The sequence below is a fragment of the Lepidochelys kempii genome, chromosome 1 (genome assembly GCF_965140285.1).
Source record: "Lepidochelys kempii isolate rLepKem1 chromosome 1, rLepKem1.hap1, whole genome shotgun sequence".
NCBI classification, from domain to species: domain Eukaryota; kingdom Metazoa; phylum Chordata; order Testudines; family Cheloniidae; genus Lepidochelys; species Lepidochelys kempii.
The window spans coordinates 188,287,830-188,305,591 of NC_136380.1; the positions used below are offsets into that span (position 1 = coordinate 188,287,830).

The 17,762-nt window shown below is 39.6% G+C and overlaps 1 protein-coding gene across 6 annotated transcripts in view; it reads right to left on the reverse strand.

The window, feature by feature from the left end:
• The window catches only part of EPHA6 (EPH receptor A6), an 879,356-nt gene that overhangs the window by 70,417 nt on the left and 791,177 nt on the right, over positions 1–17,762 (reverse strand). For all 6 annotated transcript variants that reach the window (XM_073305263.2, XM_073305254.2, XM_073305245.2 and 3 more), the window contains one exon: positions 11,079–11,288. In XM_073305263.2, the coding sequence (XP_073161364.1) occupies positions 11,079–11,288 (210 nt within the window). The remainder of the gene's footprint in view (positions 1–11,078; positions 11,289–17,762) is intronic.

Genomic DNA, 17,762 nt, shown 5'->3' on the forward strand with positions numbered 1-17,762 from the left:
CTAAATTTCCAAAATCATTATGGAAAAACTGTTTCCTTGAAAAAGATACATATTTGATAAGAAAAAAAGGAATTTAATGGCATCTGAAGAATTATTATATTAAGTTTGGAGACTAAATTCAATCTTTAATGATGCAGGATTAAGTTGCCCCTAAATGCAAATCTCAGTGCAAATTTACTGTGGAGTATTTACTTGTCTCTTCATAGTTTAAGCAACAAACAACTACCGTAAGAAGGGGAACACACCAAGGTACAACAAATCACAAGGATATGGGGAAGGAGACTGTAATTCACACTCACTACTTTTATTCTTGTCCTAAGAAGAATATAATTATAACAGATCTTCCCCAAGTTCTTTTCCTGCTGTGCTTCTGGGTTTAGTTATGTTTTTGCCTTTTTAGCAGGGAATAAAATAAAAAAGCGGGAAAAAACAAACTAAAACAACCAACCAACCAACAAACCCTTAGATGAATCCAGAAGCTCAGCAGGAAAAAAAATCTTAAAAAAGAATCCAAGAACAGGGATCGATTGAAATACAGTAGAACCTCAGAGTACGAACTGACTGACTACCCACACACTTCATTTGGAACTGGAAGTGCAAAATCAGGAAGCAACAGAGACCCGCCCCCAAAAAGCTAATACAGTACAATACCGTATTAAATATAAACTACTAAAAAAATAAAGGGAAAGTTTAAAAAAAGATTTCTGTGCTTGTTTCATTTAAATTAAGATGTTAAAAGTGGCATTTTTCAGCTGCATAGTAAAGTTTCAAAGCTGTATTAAGGCAATGTTCAGTTGTAACCTTTTGAAAGAACCACCATAACGTTTTGTTCAGAGTTACAAACATTTCAGAGTTATGAATAGCCTCCATTCCCGAGGTGTTTGTAACTGTGAGCTTCTACTGTATTTACATTTTGATAAATGACACATGGTCTGTTGCAAATCAGCAAACAAAACAAAACAAAAAACAACCATCATCCCAGTGAGTAGATTTTTTTTTCTACTTTGAAAGATGTGATTTAATCAATTTTGGATGAAGTGACACCTTTAAATGTTACAGGTAGAGAGGAACACAACTGTTTCTGCAATCACATCACTTGTTTGGTCCCGAAGGTTATGTGTGCTTGCACAGAGTGAGCATTGGCTCTAGACTCTCATGTAACTTACCTCTGCACTAGGCTGACCAATCAAGAGGACAGTGGCTTGGTGAAGGAGGTGACATGGAGGGGCTGTATAATAATTTTCCAAGAGCAGATTGCAGAGCCAGTTGGGCTGGAAATTTAAGCAAATGAGACTTCACCACTACCCAAACACCACCACAATCCCACCATGTGTTGTAAAAGACCTATCTTAATTTATACATCTTCTATGTCCCCCCCACACATTGGGAATACAACTCCTTTCCTTTCACACATGGTCTCAGAAGTGAAATAGTTAACACTGCTGACATTTTAAAGTACAACTGGCACCAGAGTCAGCACCCATTGAAACAAACAGAGCAGTTCACTCCTCTCTGCTATTGTTTAAAGCTCTTTGCAAATGCAGGACTTCTCTACATGGTGCGGCCATGCACACGGGAGGGGTGGGATTTCTAAAGCCCAACAACATGGCTGCACAGCACTCCATTAATGCCCACCAGGGAACTTTTAGTGTGCACCAGCAGGGTCCATATGGCCCAGTCACTGCACAACACGTCGGTGCATTTTAGAAATCACCCCCATTTAGTGTGCATTGCTGCCCTGTGTAGACAAGCCCGTAGGCAGACATTGTTGCATTAGTTATAGTATGATCACATTTTGAAGATTTTGTTCACAACCATAAAAGCTCAGGCTTACTTTTAAAAATATGAAAATGGGGTCTCTGCAGAAAAACTGAGGCCTGTGTGCTGACCCTCATCCTTTCCATCTAGTCCCTGCACTTTGGGAAATACTGCCCTGGAGCAACTCTCCAAACATCCTGCACCTCATCCCCAGCAATGGGAAAGACAGAGATGGGAACAGGGTGTTCAAACTTGCACTTCACCCAAGTAATTTGTAGGGAATGGGGAGAAGGGAGAAGGAGGAGCCCAGGAGGCTATTTCTGCTCCTCCTCATTAGCTCTATTGCTACTTGAAGCTGACCATTCTGTCTGGAGCTACGTCAGCAGTGCTGCTCCATGAAATGGAAGGAACCTACCCCTTGTCAAAAATGGTGAGGGGGGACAACCTGAATATGCGCACGTCCTCCAACTAGATGACTCTGAGAATATTCTCTTCCGAGGGAGGGTAAGGAGTTGCACTGCTATGTAGTGCTCAGTTGGCCAAGAAGAAGATGGGGAAAGGTGGGGGGGTTCATCAGCCCCAAGATACAGGTAGGACCTCTGCAATGCAGAGACTAGCTGGACTACACAAGTTCAGCTAGGCTTTCCCCTGAGATGCCCCATCAGGCAGGAATTCATTTTTTAGCTGATTGGTAGCAAGATCAAATATAAAATCTAGATAAAACAGTATTCAGTGGGATTCTAGAACACTTTCCATATCTTCAGAGGTGAACTGAGTTCCAAATACAAATCCATAATTAGTAATTTTCTGTAGATTCCTCTCATATTGGTGATACTAGAATGTTTTATTTTCATGGTGTCTGCAAAATTAGCTAGATGAGAAACTCTACCCTACCTAACGCAGTTAATGAAAGGGAAAACAAACACTGGTTAATACAAACCCTTGTGGCACCTACTCACTCTCTGACTTTGCCTGAACAGTTACCAGTAATTGTTTCACTCTATTTTCTCCTGGTAAGCTGATTCTTAAAGAAAATTTTCCAGCTATTCTGCTTGTCCCAGCACATAAAAAGTTCATACGATAAGTATCACTTGTCAGCATGAATTAACTAGGTAACTTTTTTTTATACTTTTTAGCAACCTATCGTGCATTTTTTCCTCATTAGGCTGAGCGTAATCCATGTACCATAACAAGAAAATAGATATTGTGTGATTCATGAAAACAACATAATTCACCTAATTTCAGTGTATAAATTTGGGGCCCCATTCTGATCTCACTTAAGTTTTGCCCTGGGTTACTATTTAACTAGATTGCTGGCATCAATCTGTTTTGTTCCTCAATTGAATCTAATAACCTTGAAGTGTCTCTGCTCGGGCTACTTTATTCAACTTTAGCATCTCAGGCTGATTTAAGCAGGATCAGGCCCATAAAGTTCACCAAATTATACAGTGAGGACAAGGTAATAATCCTATTTCTACATAAAATTGGGGAAAAAACAAAATATATTAAGGACTGAATTCAGCAATATAACAGATAGGCAGGAGTAATCTTGAATTCTTCTTTATATACCATATAATTCAGTTTGAAGCAGCTTTTTATCTCACTAAATCACATTTAAGGCAGACCTATTAAGGCTTCACCATTAACAGAATCACCAACTTAGTCTCAATGCAGTGGCGCTACAAAGTCTATTCTAACTACATATGCACATTTCCCACATGTACGTGTTTCTCTGGGACTTAGAGTTCCTTCATAATTGCAGATAAACTTTTACTGTATTTTAAAGAAAACTGGTTCATGGGCTACAACATAGGGCTATCTGAAAACAGGGCTACCAAGCCTAAACTCCCTCTGTATTGACTAAAGTTCCTATTTATATGCTAGAAATGTCTTTTTTTTTACGATCTGGTGTTGTCTTGGCAACCTCTAGTAAAAGGTAAAATTTTGTCTCCCTGGAAAAAGGCATACCATTTAGGTCTCTCAGAAGTTGCCTTATCAGTTCCTGATCAATTTGAGACACAAATATTGCAGATGGGGTGTTACTAGGTCTTAATTCCCACTTTCTGTTCCAAAATTGAATCTTGCTGTAGGTCTTGCCTTCCATTACATCAAGTAGAGACAAATCTCTTATTCTCCCCACCCGCTAACCCTAATATCAAAAACACATTTACCCTCAGTTCTGTCAGTAGGTTGGAGGAAAAAAGGATGTCACAGAAGTCAGAAAGCCAGCTTCTGAGATTTTTGTCTTTTCCTGTACTGTTCAAACTATTCAAGAGCTCTTACAGTAGTCTCACAGTCTAAAGCCTTTGGGAAATTTACTAATCCTAAACTACAGTGCTTATTGGCATTCTCCAGCTGCTTCACCTTTCCTAGTTGTAAATTGTCTCTTAACTAGTGTTTCAGTTTGAGCTTGGAGTGCAACAACTTTTCTTAGTAATTTCTTCTCCGGCCTTTTCCTCTCACAACTTCATCTGTCATTTTTTCCAGTTCCTAAACTCCACTCCACTCCCAGATGTACCAAAAACAAAATAAAACCCAAACTAGTATTTTGTACCACTCTACTAACAGTCACGCATAGAGACTCAAATAAATAAATAAAGCTTCTTCAGATTAAATTTTAGAACCAGGGAACTCTACAATTCTCCATAACATCTGTCTTTACGTCAGCCATCAGATGCATCAGCTTTCCTTCAGTTACAGCTGTCTGCTTTCACATGTCAGATTTGTCAGAGGGCCCACTGTCCTTAGCTCAACAGCCCAAAAGAGATGGACACTTTTCTTGGCAATAGTCTGTTTGTGGATCAGTAATGATCCAACCAACCAGGCCTGATCCAGTCATTAAATACACCAGAGAAGGCAAAAATGTTGGTTTGCCTCTCAATTTCATCTCTCTGCAAATGCTGGCCCACTTTCCATCTGAGGCCTGGCTCTTTGTCCACACAGATGGGAGGCAATATACTGGCAGATTCTATGGTGTCCCATGGCATACGTACTTCTCCATGGAGAATCTCTGGAATAATTTTCCCCAAAGCTACTGAAAATATTAATAGGAATAACTCCTGACACTAGCAAAAAATTAGTGGTGTGTGCCAACAGAAAAAGGATAGCAAAATCTGGCAACTTTTTTAAAAAAATGTGATGAGTGCAGTCCAAGAGGTAACCTCCTTCAGATAAAGCTGTATTAGGAAGACTGCGACAAGGGTGGGATGGATTGTCGGACATGTTTTATGAGAAATTAAACACAGAAGTAAATAAATCTTTACAAGGGAAAGTAAAGAGATATTTGCTAAACCACACCAGAAGTATGTGATAGTAGTGAGACCTCAGAACATAGACTAGTGTGTGAAAATAAAAATATATATTGGACAACAACAGAAGAGCAACCTAGGATTCCCCAATGGATTGCAATACTCTCTAGCTAAAGGTTGTGTCTGCTGAGGGGCGCAAGTCCTGTTTGTAATACATGGTCAAAGGGTGTATGTTTAATCAAGCTGCTGCTTTTCATATTTCTTTAGTGTATACAGCCTGTTCTAGCCATAGTACATGACAACTTCATATTCTTTCATTTGAATTCTGCTCTCATACAGTATCTTCTCCAACTGCCAAGAGCTTGGCACCATTGTCTCCTGCACCATGGATGAGAATCTACAAAAAAAAGGGGTCTTACGGCTTCAGATTGGCTTGAGTCTTTCTAGGTAGACTCAGATTGCTAGGAAAATATCTAACTTGTGCCACTTTTTTCTTTTTGGCACAGAAATTAGGGTAAAAAAGGAGGAAGCACTATTTCCTGTGATCACAGAAAGAGTGTGTTGTACTTGGAGATAAATAAAGGAGAGGTGCACAGAACAATATCATTGTGGAATACGCCACAAGGCTCTTCTGTGGAGTACTGCATGCCCTATAGGTAGTTGGCTGTTAGAATCTCTATAAAAAGGAAATAAAGCAACCCATATTGTAGGAGCACAAAGTCTGTATATTAGCACCTGAAGTGCAAGGTTTACTCCGCATGTGGAAAAAGATTATATGGAATTGAATAGATTTTATGCTGCTTTGATAGATCTAGTAACATGCGGATTGGAGTAGAGAAGTTGTCCATGAGTTCTCCCACACGTTTGTTGAGAGCTGAAGGACATAGCTTCAAGGTCAAAACCCTGCGAGTATGAATAAACCAGCCTAAGGAAGTTCCATATTTTTTGCAACTGGAAGAAACTGATCTCTTTGCTTTCTCTTAGCATCATGCTAAAAGCTACCCCAGGTGTCAGTAGATTCTGTTAGTGGATATTTTCCTGGCTTACAAGAGGATATTTATGACTTTTGGTGAGTAACATAATGAGCTTATAACTTTTTACTCAAGAACCACACTGCTAAGATCAGGTTTGTCAAGTTTTTGCAAGGTATCATCTCCTGAGTGAATGAGGTCCTGGCCATTTGGGAAAAAAATAGGTTCCTCCTGACATCCTAACTAGGTCAGAAAACCAATTATGTCTTGGCCAGTAAGCTGCTATAAGGTGACTTTGTGTCCTGGTTTTATCTTCTTCATTATCCAAGGTAGAAAGGGGGATCAGAGAAAATGTATTCTGTAAGATGTTTGGACACAGATGTGAGAGGGTCCACCTTGGGATCTTCCCTTGAGTTAACTTTAAGGCCTGCTTAAGGACCAACAACTTCAAGAGAGTCCTAATTAACTCATCAGATTTTGTGCATATCACCTTTATTATGTGCAGTGTCCTGATGGATTGGATGTAAATAACTGCCAAGTGGAATAGCTGTATAAGATCTTGCTGTAGAATAGTCGTATTGTGGCCCCTGCTGATTTACATATGACATTATGGTTAAGTTGTCTGGTCAGAGAAAAATGTTTTATTTCCAGAAGACTCTTTGAAAGGCTCTCAGGGCCAGCCTCACTAATCAAAGCTCCAGGATGCTGATACCATTCTCTGCTCCATCTGGAGTCAAAGCCTTTAGGAAATGGATAGCAGCTTGTGTGGCTGAGGAGCACACATTGTGAAGGTAAAATTTGTTATAGTTGTCAGGTGAATGCCGCAATTCAACTGTGTTGACAACAGAGAGGAAGCTCAAGGCTTCCTGGGCTATAGTCACATGCTCTAGTGGCATATTGCCACTTTTTTATCATCGATCTATGGCTGAAACCATTATTCCCAGTAACGAATATATGTTCTTCTACCTTGTGTCTCCTGAGAAGAAGGAGAATTGGGATCACAGAGATTAGCTTCTGATTTGACTCTTAGGATATACATATCTTTCCTTACTGTATGCTGATCACGTGTCCCAAACTGAATTATTAACCTTTCTGTTCTTTAAGGATACAGCCATGACTCTAGGTATTAAAACCAAGCAACCAGTGATCCAATTACCAAATAACAAAGAAGGGCAAGAAAATCTCCAAGGGGAGGAAGAGAAGAAGGAAACCCCATGAGTTTAAATTATAGGTAAAATAGTTCATGAATCCAAACTAGTTTTGTGAACCCAACTTTTATGTTTAGAGGTTCACAAAGCCATTTTGCAGGTGTCCTCAATTAATGAAGTCTGACATGAAGCGCTCTCTGCTTCTCTGCAGTTCTAGTCTCAAAAAAGAGCTCAAATGCAGGAAGGAGTGATGCAGAAGGCATGTCAAGTCATTTATAATGCTGTTTGTGGAGAGTTTTCAAGCAAAAAGCTTTGTGTATTATGCTGTGCTTTAGCACTATTAAGAACAGGATAGCTGCCTTTGTGGATAAAGGCTATCATTGTTCAACTCTCTACCCAGTGTGAATGATTGACCAAACAGACATAAACATATCTGACATATGTGCTATAGTCTAAAGCAGGTCATGATTTTACAATGAGTTACCTCATTATTGCAAAATCACAATACTACAGCCAAAAAGGCAGGCACATAATAAAATCTAAGCTCTATGAAACACATGGAACAATCGCTCAATAGTTATATCTGTTAAAATCTATTGAATAGATAAAGCCCATGAAAACTTTCTAAGGTTCTATGATTTTTTTACATTGAATAGGGGAAAATTCCTATTTTTGGTTAAATGGTCTACCATTTCCCAGTGGTTTTAACCAATTGTAACTTGCCTTAAGAATCAAAACAGTTTGATCAATTCCTCCAGCCATCACTATATTCAGTGGGAGGGTTTAAGAAATAAACAAGGGAAGCACATTTACAATGGAATAAATTACAAAGTTTCATGAGTCTTTTGTGTATAGACTATTAATGCTGGAAGTGGTGTATTACAAAAAAGTTGAGACTGGATATATCTGACTTTCTTTTAATTTTTTTCAGTGTGCTGAAACGCTTCCAGTAAATGCCAGCAACATTTTGAAAGATTGTCAGTGTGTAGAATTTCAAACCATTTTTTGGTTTAACACCAAACAGACATACAAACCTGTTGTTTTGCAAAACCCTAGGCATATTATGGTAGCTGCGGTGAATTCAGCAGGATGAACAGAATAGTCACTCCAATAGAAATACACTAGATCAGTTCCACACTGTGGCTGCAATCCACTTCTTAAACTGAAAGCACGTTAAGGAATAGGTTGAGTAGCCATTTTGTTTCTGATCCTTATGATGGGAACCCATAAGTCTATGGGCATTCTGGAAGGATACTCTATTAATTAGAATATGCTGTGTATCTGTGTAATCGTTTTAGTTTCTATGGTGCAGATTAACATTATTTGAAATGAGCATATATTTAGTTAAGATTCTTAAAGTTAGTAAAAAGAACAGGAGTACTTGTGGCACCCTAGAGACTAACAAATTTATTTGAGCATAAACTTTCGTGGGCTACAGCCCACTTCATCGGATGCACAGAATGGAACATATAGTAATATATATATATACACACACACATACACACACACATACAGATAAGCTGGAAGTTACCATACAAACTGTGAGAGGCTAATTAGTTAAGATGAGCTATTATCAGCAGGAGAAAAAATTATTATCACTACAAAAGTTTTTTTCTCCTGCTGATAATAGCTCATCTTAACTAATTAGCCTCTCACAGTTTGTATGGTAACTGCCAACTTATCTGTATGTGTGTGTATATCTATATATATATCTTACTATATGTTCCATTCTATGCATCCGATGAAGTGGGCTGTAGCCCACGAAAGCTTATGCTCTAATAAATTTGTTAGTCTCTAGGGTGCCACAAATACTCCTGTTCTTTTTGTGGATACAGACTAACATGGCTGCTACTCTGAAACCTGTCATTAATGTTAGTAATCATTACAAAAAGGGAGTTAAAATTTTATTTTACCAAAAAGACTGTCGTTCAGTATGGAACTTCTGTCGACACACCAACATACTCAATTTCTTATTCCCCTCATACTGCATCCAGTATATCTTATGTGTTGTAAGTCAAGTTTGAACAGTGTTCTCCAGGTTCAAGAATTTAAAAACAAGTATTCTTCATTATAGCCAACACGTTTACTTTTATAGCATAATGCACTTCAGTATTAATATGAGGAGACTTAAACCTTGAAAACAAGGTCAGTACTCTTTCAGATAGTAAACGTAAGCAACATAATTAGATATCTGAAGTATAAATGAGGGGGATGGGTTGATCCTTCAGCTCTTCCACTCATAGTATTCCCACTGAAGGGAGTTCCAGACTCCTGAGTACCTATGAGGTCAAGTCTCTGGTAAGATACTTTTCAGAATATTTTAGATAATGTCAGTGGATCACTGGATGCCAATATCGGTCGAAAAATGTACAAGATCAACTTAATCTTCATCAACACTGCATGCCTTCATCACAGAAATGTGTAAAAATGCCACTAAGAAGATACTGGCAAACTTTCCAATGAACAAAACAAAGTTAACAGCTGAAAAAATATGTTAAAAAAGCTAAACTGTGATTCACATTTGAGTAGATGGATCCATAATGTTAACAGCATAGTAAGTTATCCCACTTCTCTAATTTTAAGAAGACCAAAAGAAATTAACATTCTTTATGCTAAAAAAGGCAGCATTTTTATTAATTTGATACTGAGGGAATAACCTGTGAAGAAAAATGATAAACTAGCAAGCTTGTTCAGGGCTTTAAGGGGACTGAATAAATCAACATATTGCTATACTACCAGATAGTTCAAAAACAAGCTAGTCCATATGAAATTGCTAAAGGTTTGAGTGCTTAATAAAGGTGATCACAAACACAGTTATAAAGACTTGCATGTGATCCAATTATGTTAGAATGCATTCTACCTGGAAAACAATGACCAAATGTTTCATGTGGTTCATAGGAATCAGCGAGAATTTTTTGTTCACTTTTTAAAAAAGCATGTCTTTGCAAATTTACACCAGGGCTGTGGGTGGGTATGATGGGGATTTATAAACCCCTAACTGAGGCCAAGACAAGAGAAAAGCTGGAACAGGACTGGGCCAGGAAAGCTCCGCTCCTCAGGCACTGCCAAGCATGTTCCTGGGGAAAGGAGCAGTATGAAAAGAGCTCCAGCAGCCCAGCTAGTGGGGAAAGAGAGTTCCAGCAGCCCAGCTAGTGGGGAAGGAGAGAAACCATTTTCAGGAGGTGAAGGAGTGATTACCGAGGTGGCCCTGCTGTGAGGTTCCCCCACACCCCCCTGTAGGGACCACTCCAGATATAGGGAGAACTGTGTGCAGGGCACCAGAGGGTTGCCTGCATCAGGCCTGAGACTCTGGGGGTTTGGAACAAGGACTATTATCAAACAGCAGCCGTGCCCCAAACTGAGACATTGGGTGGGGTAGGAAGTGGCTGGGGAAGGTGAACGGGAGGTGACCCAAGTGTAGGCCAGGTGGTGCTGTCACACTTTCAGGGCCCTAGTCTGGGACCTGGTGGAATGGGAGGACCTGGGTTACCCTATCACCTCCAGATTCCCCTATGCTTAGTCCTGGGACAGGCAGGACTAGGGTGCTACTGACAAGAAAGCTGACCCAGCTGACCCCTGTTCAGGGAGCCCCTCACACAGTGAACTGAGAGAGAGACTAGAGCAGCAGGCCCTGACCACTAGGCCTGCTGACTGGACAGACCACTCTGCTACTGTGGGGAAAAAGGGAGTGGAAATGTTGCTGGCATTTACTGAGAGGAGTAAAACGCTGGTTGATAAGAAAACTGGGTGGCTTCGGCATTACTTAAAAACCTTCAGTGAAGATTACATTTAAAAAAAACAGCCCAGTTATCCAAGCCCCACACACTAATAATGAAACAAAACAGTCAATCCAAACTACTATGTCTGAGGCACAAATTAGGTTGAAATAGGAATAAAACAAATGCAGTTGACACAATTTAATAAACTGTTCAAATTAGATAAGAGACACTCACACTTGTTGTGTAAGCAGCTTCAGGGTCATCCTCTAACACTCGTGACAGACCAAAATCAGAGACTTTACACATGAGGTTACTGTTGACTAAAATATTACGGGCTGCCAGATCACGATGTACATAGCCCATATCTGAGAGATACTTCATGCCAGATGCAATTCCACGAAGCATGCCAACCAGCTGGATGACTGTGAAGTGTCCATCATGTTTCTGCAAGTAAGATAGTGCACAGTATAAGTTCAAGGAACATTTCTAGTTTTGATGTATTTAACACTATTTACATAAACTGCAGTTTGCATTTAAAAACTGATTATAGATTTAGGGTCCAATCCTGCACTTCCAATCCAGGCAAACCTCCCAGTGCAAATCCACTGTTATCACTTGCTAGTATTCCCACTGTTAGTTGATTCTCCTCCTTCTTGCCCCCTCCTTTCTCTGCAGCCCTTCAGCTCTCCAACCTCTCTCTGTCCATTATGTGGGTCACCTTCCTTTTCCCTTTCTTTCCCTCCCCTCCATCAAATCCCCCTTCTAATCCATCAATTCCCTTGTCTTCCCAACCTTCAGTCCCCAGTGCCCCTTCCCTCCAAATTCCCAAAAACCTAAAATCAATTTTGGACTATAAATGAAACAATATATAACAAAGTCCCTCCTCCCACAAACATCTAAGACCCAATGGAAATGACATGCTGTATATCTGCTATTACTCCACTCACTTTAGCTTTGTATGCAGTATCCCTTTGTATTGTCAAAAATAGCTAAATGCAGTCTGAAGGCTTGAAGCACATATAGTATTAATCAGTAATTTCAGCAGAGTGGATACTCTTATTTTTCTTTTGCTGGGAACAAGTCATAAAAATGCAACTCTTTCTACTGGCCTCTTAACTACTGTATAACATACCAGTAGCTATTGGTGCAAATCATTCAGTATTTTTAAAAACAGTAGTATATTTCCCCCCCTTAAGTGTTAAATGATTAGGAGCCCTGTATAAGTCAATATAGCTGATCTTATACAAGTTGAGTGTATTCACAATTTGTAACCCTCCCTTAGCACTGTAGTGAAGACACATGCATGTGTTATTTCTGATCTTTATTTTGGAGCTACTGAAAATGCTTTTGAGTCTAACTTTCGACATCCCTCTGTAATCAACCCTCATAAGCACCGAAACTCCAAGATGTGTCCTTTTAGGTCAAAAAAAGACCCACAGAGTGGACACATGATCAGATTTGTAAAGCTTTCAGCTGTAAGTCTCCAATCAAAGCAGAGATTTACAGACCCTCCATTTAAGCCAGTCATTTGTAATAGTTTTGCTCTTTAATGTCTACAACTTTATTATGCGCTTTAGAAGCAAAATGACTGGCATGTGATAAACACTAACTCTGAGAACCAATAAGTTTCATAATTACTTTTTCCTCCTGGATATCCTGTAACTGTCCCAGCTGCTTCAATACTGTGCAGCCTACATGTCCTCAGCTCTGCTATCACAGAAGTCAATGCTGATCCCCCAAAGAGTCATGCTGCATCTACATAATCCACTGATTCTTCCTCTGCCCGCCCAACTGCCATCTACAGTTAGGCTGGTCCACAGTTAGCAGTCAAAGCATTGGGAAGGATGCAGTGAGGTACCCTGACACTCCATAAGTGGGGAGATGGTTCCTTCTTAAAGGGGCAATATTGCATCGGGGGAATCTCCCAGATGAAAGCTCCATGATTGGGGCTATCATGCCAAAAATCTCCACTTGGCAATTAGGAACAGAGAGATAAAACGGGATCTTCTCACTGACTCCAAATCCTCTCCCTCCCAATAATTAAGGAACCTATTCTGTCCTTCCCCTGTTGCAGCCACACAGGCCTAGGTGGTCTGACCTAGCAGCCACAGCTGGGCTACTGTTAGTCACAAGTCAGTAGTCAGGGAGCAGGGATCAGAGTAATGGCTTAAAGCCAGGATCAAAAGGCAAGAGTCAAGGTCAGAGTTAGGCCAGGGTCAGAGATGGCTACCAGGCTGGAATCATGAGGCAAGAGTCAGGGTCAGCATCAGGCTGGGGTCAGAAATTGGAAATCAGCAAGTGATGCGAAGTCTGGAGTCAAAGAACCCTGCATAGCTGCCCAGACAACTTCCTGGAGCACTCTCCATGGTGAAATAGTGACCATGGGCCAATCAGAAGGCCACAAGGTGCTGTCACTCTGGACCTTTTGGGCGGTACTTCCTGCAGTTCCCAATCTCCACAGTGCTCTTTGGATGTGGCTCTGCATTGTCTCCCAATGATGATGTGAGAATGTCATCTGCCCCACACCTGGATTCTAGTCTTGTGGATCCTTACAAGAATTCTTATAGTTTTAGGGCTTTTATAACTGCTAAACATCTAAGACTGGAGTCACCTAGGCCTGGCCAAGGATCCGTGTCAAAAACTCATATTCATCAGTTCTCCACCCACAGAACAGATGCAGGTTAGTCTGACCCCACCCCTCTATCCCAACATACTCAAACATCCCCTGTTGGCCAGGTGCAGAGAGTTCATGTGGCGACCTAGCAGTAACTTGCTCCTTATAGCTACATACATTTGCTTCAGTATTTGGTTCAACGTGTCTAGAACTGAACTTTTCTCCCAACATCTTTGGACTCCCACACTTCATTATCATTGCTGACTGTTCTACCTCCACCACCTCCCTGGGAATCCAGGTTCAAAATCTCAGACTCATTTGCAACACCTCCAGGTCTCCCTCTAAAAACCAAAAAATATCATCCTTTCCTCTACTCTCTACTCCTAAATATCTGGACAGTGTCTAGATAATAACTTTTCTTAAAATATAACCTCTTTATACTCGCCACATTCTAATATAACTGAAATGCCTATGATAAAATTCATCTTGCTCTTCTGACATTCCAACTACGTCTCCCCATCCTTGTAATCCCTTTATTAACTTTGTGTTGTACTGCATCAAGTTCAAGCTTCTAATCCCCAACTTCCAGTCTCTTCACAGGTTTCACATCTGTCTACATTTTGTCTCTAATTTCACCCTTCTTTCCCTCTCACTCCATATATCCTCTCCCGTAACTGCTCCCCTTTTCCCTTCCCCCACTTGGCTGTGCATCTCATTTCATGCTGCCCCCACACTTGGAACAGTCTCCCTTTTCCTGGCAGCTAAACATCCTTCTTCTTCCATATCTTTCCTTAATCACTTCTTTTGCATTGATTTCCATGCCAATTTTATTCCCTTGCTATCTCTGAACTGCTGTTTTCCCCACATATCATACTTGTCTGTCTGACTTAAGCTGACCAGGATAGAGACCCTGGGTCAAGTCATCCCTTGAGCAGTTCAACTGAGTCAATGAAGTTACACAAGGTAAGAACTAGACCCCCTCCCCAAAGTCTTATGCATTTGTAAATCTCTATGTGCTCCTGGGAGTCAACACAATCCTCTGGCAACTTTCCCACATGTCTTGCTTCATTTATGTGTCCTAAGGAGACATAAAACACTCTCTATCATACATCTGAATGATACAGTAGTTGTTATCCAGGGCTTAGTTCCAATTCCCAGGGCTTAGATATGCAATGTGCTTTTGATATGATTCCCACCTGGCTGCAGAGGGTGTTCATCAGCACTGGCAACAATTCAGAAAATGGTGAATTTGTGCAGTTCCATCAAATTTTTAAACAGGCTTTAATAACTTTACCAAATAAACTTTTGTCATCAGCTGAGGATATATCTAATGTCTGCCTGATTCTGCATTTATGCTTCCTATCTAATGCTTTGGGAAATGTTGTTTTATGTTCAACTACAGATTTGTCTTGCAAAATCCTACTTAAATGAAAGGTTTCAGAGTAGCAGCTGTGTAAGTCTGTATTCGCAAAAAGAAAAGGAGTAGTTGTGGCATCCGATGAAGTGAGCTGTAGCTCACGAAAGCTTATGCTCAAATAAATTTGTTAGTCTCTAAGGTGCCACAAGTCCTCCTTTTCTTTTTATTTAAATGAATCATTCCAATCAACCTACAGAACCTTCCAATCATTCTATAGCAGTGAATCTTAGTGTGCTTAAAATGTTATAGGCTGGTGGAGAGGATCAGTTAACTCAACAAAAATATCCCTCTCAGAAGGTCTACATTAGAAGCACCACATCTTAACTTAAAAGTTTTCAGAATGTGCTAGATACAGCCAGACAAAATAAGTATTTTACTTTGCCAAAAAAATGTAAAAGCCTAAAATTTGGCTATAGCTCAGCCCTTTGCAATCGAAGCAAAAAAAATCTGCTTCTGCACAAGCTTTCTCCATTTTGAGCACCAAGTAACTGTTTTGGTAGAATTTTCTGTATTGCTTCTGAGATCCTTCAGCTCTATCTTCAGTTCTCACTAGTTACTCTACCCTTTACATCTGAGTGAGCTCTAAACACTGAGTTAATGTTCTACTTTCCAGAAAGCAAATAAGATTTGACACAAGTATATAATGATATCGGACTGCAAGTGACAAAGATTCTATTTCAGTTTTAATTGATTATATGTTAGAAGTCAATAATTAGTTTACCAGGAACTAGTAGGCCTAATTTATATCTTATTGGCTGTTGACAGGTTCTTTGGATCATTTTTCATGAAAGCCAACTTCTCTTTGCTATAGTGTATTTGTTGTTATTATTTTACTAAGCATTGTACTAAGCACAAAGAACTTTACACAAATTCCTCAAGAATCACATTGCAACTAGGTATTACACAGACATATAATTCATGTTTTCATCATTATGTGGCAGGCACTCAGATTTTTATTTTTGTCATTGAATTATGTCAGCTGTCAACTTCTTCTTTAGTGAACAGGACTCCATATAATGGATACCAAGTAATTTCATAAAACATAATAGAAATTATTTTAGTTCATTTTAAACAGTGCTGAATGATACTGTTTCACAATAGTTCCAAGTGCTTCCAGATCCAAGATTCAAGTATTATATACTCGTGTATTATGCCATCAGAACAGACTAGGGATGCGTATCTTCTTCCTTTACAGTAACAGACTATGTTATCTCTAGTAGTGCTCAGATTGGAAACAAAATACCAGCAGTTGCCCAGTAGCCTCAACTGTTCCACCCCCCTTCTCATCTAAAGCAGTAATAAGCAGGGGATATGACATAACCATTTACCCTCCTTCTGCCCCCCCATCCCTAAAGCACTTGTCTCTAGAACACAGCTACTGCAGAATGCTCAGCACACACTTTTATACAATTGTTTCAGCACCACTACTGATTTAAAATCTTTACATTGGCTCCCCTTAAGACTCCATATCACTTTGAATTTTTTGTTGTTGTACATATTAATTACTAAATTATTTTTGTACTCCAGATCATTAGACATATGACCCTTGTCACTTCATTAGACATATGACCCTTGTCACTAAATGGGCAGAATATTTACAATGGTTGTCATTTTAAACAACCTGTTCTTTGAGCAGAACATAACTATGGTGTCTGTGGATAATGTTGGCTCTACAATGGCAACTATGGTAGTTTGCCCTCAGCCTAATCTTGAACCCCATGGATGATGGGACGTTATGTAACTATAATACTTGATTTTGTGGTATTTATTTCCAGCTCAATTTTTAAATGCCCAATCTGTTTTTTGGTTCAGAGAAAAAAAATTGCTGCCTTAACAGTCCCTACAAAAGGTACTGAAATGCTGGCTTTCTCCTACTGGGAAAGGAGTGCGCCTCCAATAAATAAGAGTGGAAGTGCATGTTGTGTCTGAAGGGAAAAGACAGAGTATTAGTTATGAGCTTTGATGTTGTTGCCTCTCTTGCTGCAGATAAATAAGAAAGGGAACCATTAAATTTAGCAATGGCATGTGGCCTCTTTTCCCCAAAGATGACTTTCTGACTAGTGAGGCCACATTAGATGGATTTACAACATGTACTTTACAACTTCATTTTATAGAACTCTCTCCAAGTCTTCATTTTTCTCTTTCCCTCCCTTTTCCCCAACGTTATTTAATGTAGGCTTCCACTGCAGCATCTAACCTCTAGCTGACAGGAAGGGTGAGGTTGATGGCAAAGCTGCTCTGGGAATTACATAATAATGGCTGTTGCCTCCAAGAGCAATATACTCAGAGACTTCTTCCCTCCAGAAACTTATCTTTCACTTCTTTTAGCCTCTACTAGACTTGCCTTGGGGAATTAAAGTTTGGTAATAAATCCTGGCCTTATAGTTTACAGTATAGTCTGCTACTGTTCATGCATCAAGATAGCTCAACAAATTATTTTATATAGTCTTTAAAAACACTTTTTTTGAGGAAGAGGATTAATTGTTTTACAGTGTTTTGGTACATGATGCTTCTCAGTATTGAAATCTAGCTTTTTCTATGACCACTTATTGTTTTACAATGAAAGAGAAAATAATGGCATAGGCTTCTAAGCAGGAGCAGGGGCCTTTCAGAAAGAGGGACTACTCAAAAATGAGGAATTTAGTTAAACAGAAATTAAAAGGTACAGTGCAAAAAGTGAAATTCCTGCAAGTTGCATGGAAACTTTTTAAAGAAACCATAATAGAGGCTCAACTTAAATGTATACCCCAAATTAAAAAACATAGTAAGAGAACCAAAAAAGTGCCATCGTGGCTAAACAACAAAGTAAAAGAAGCAGTGAAAGGCAAAAGCCATCCTTTAAAAAGTGGAAGTTCAATCCTAGTGAGGAAAATAGAAAGGAGCATAA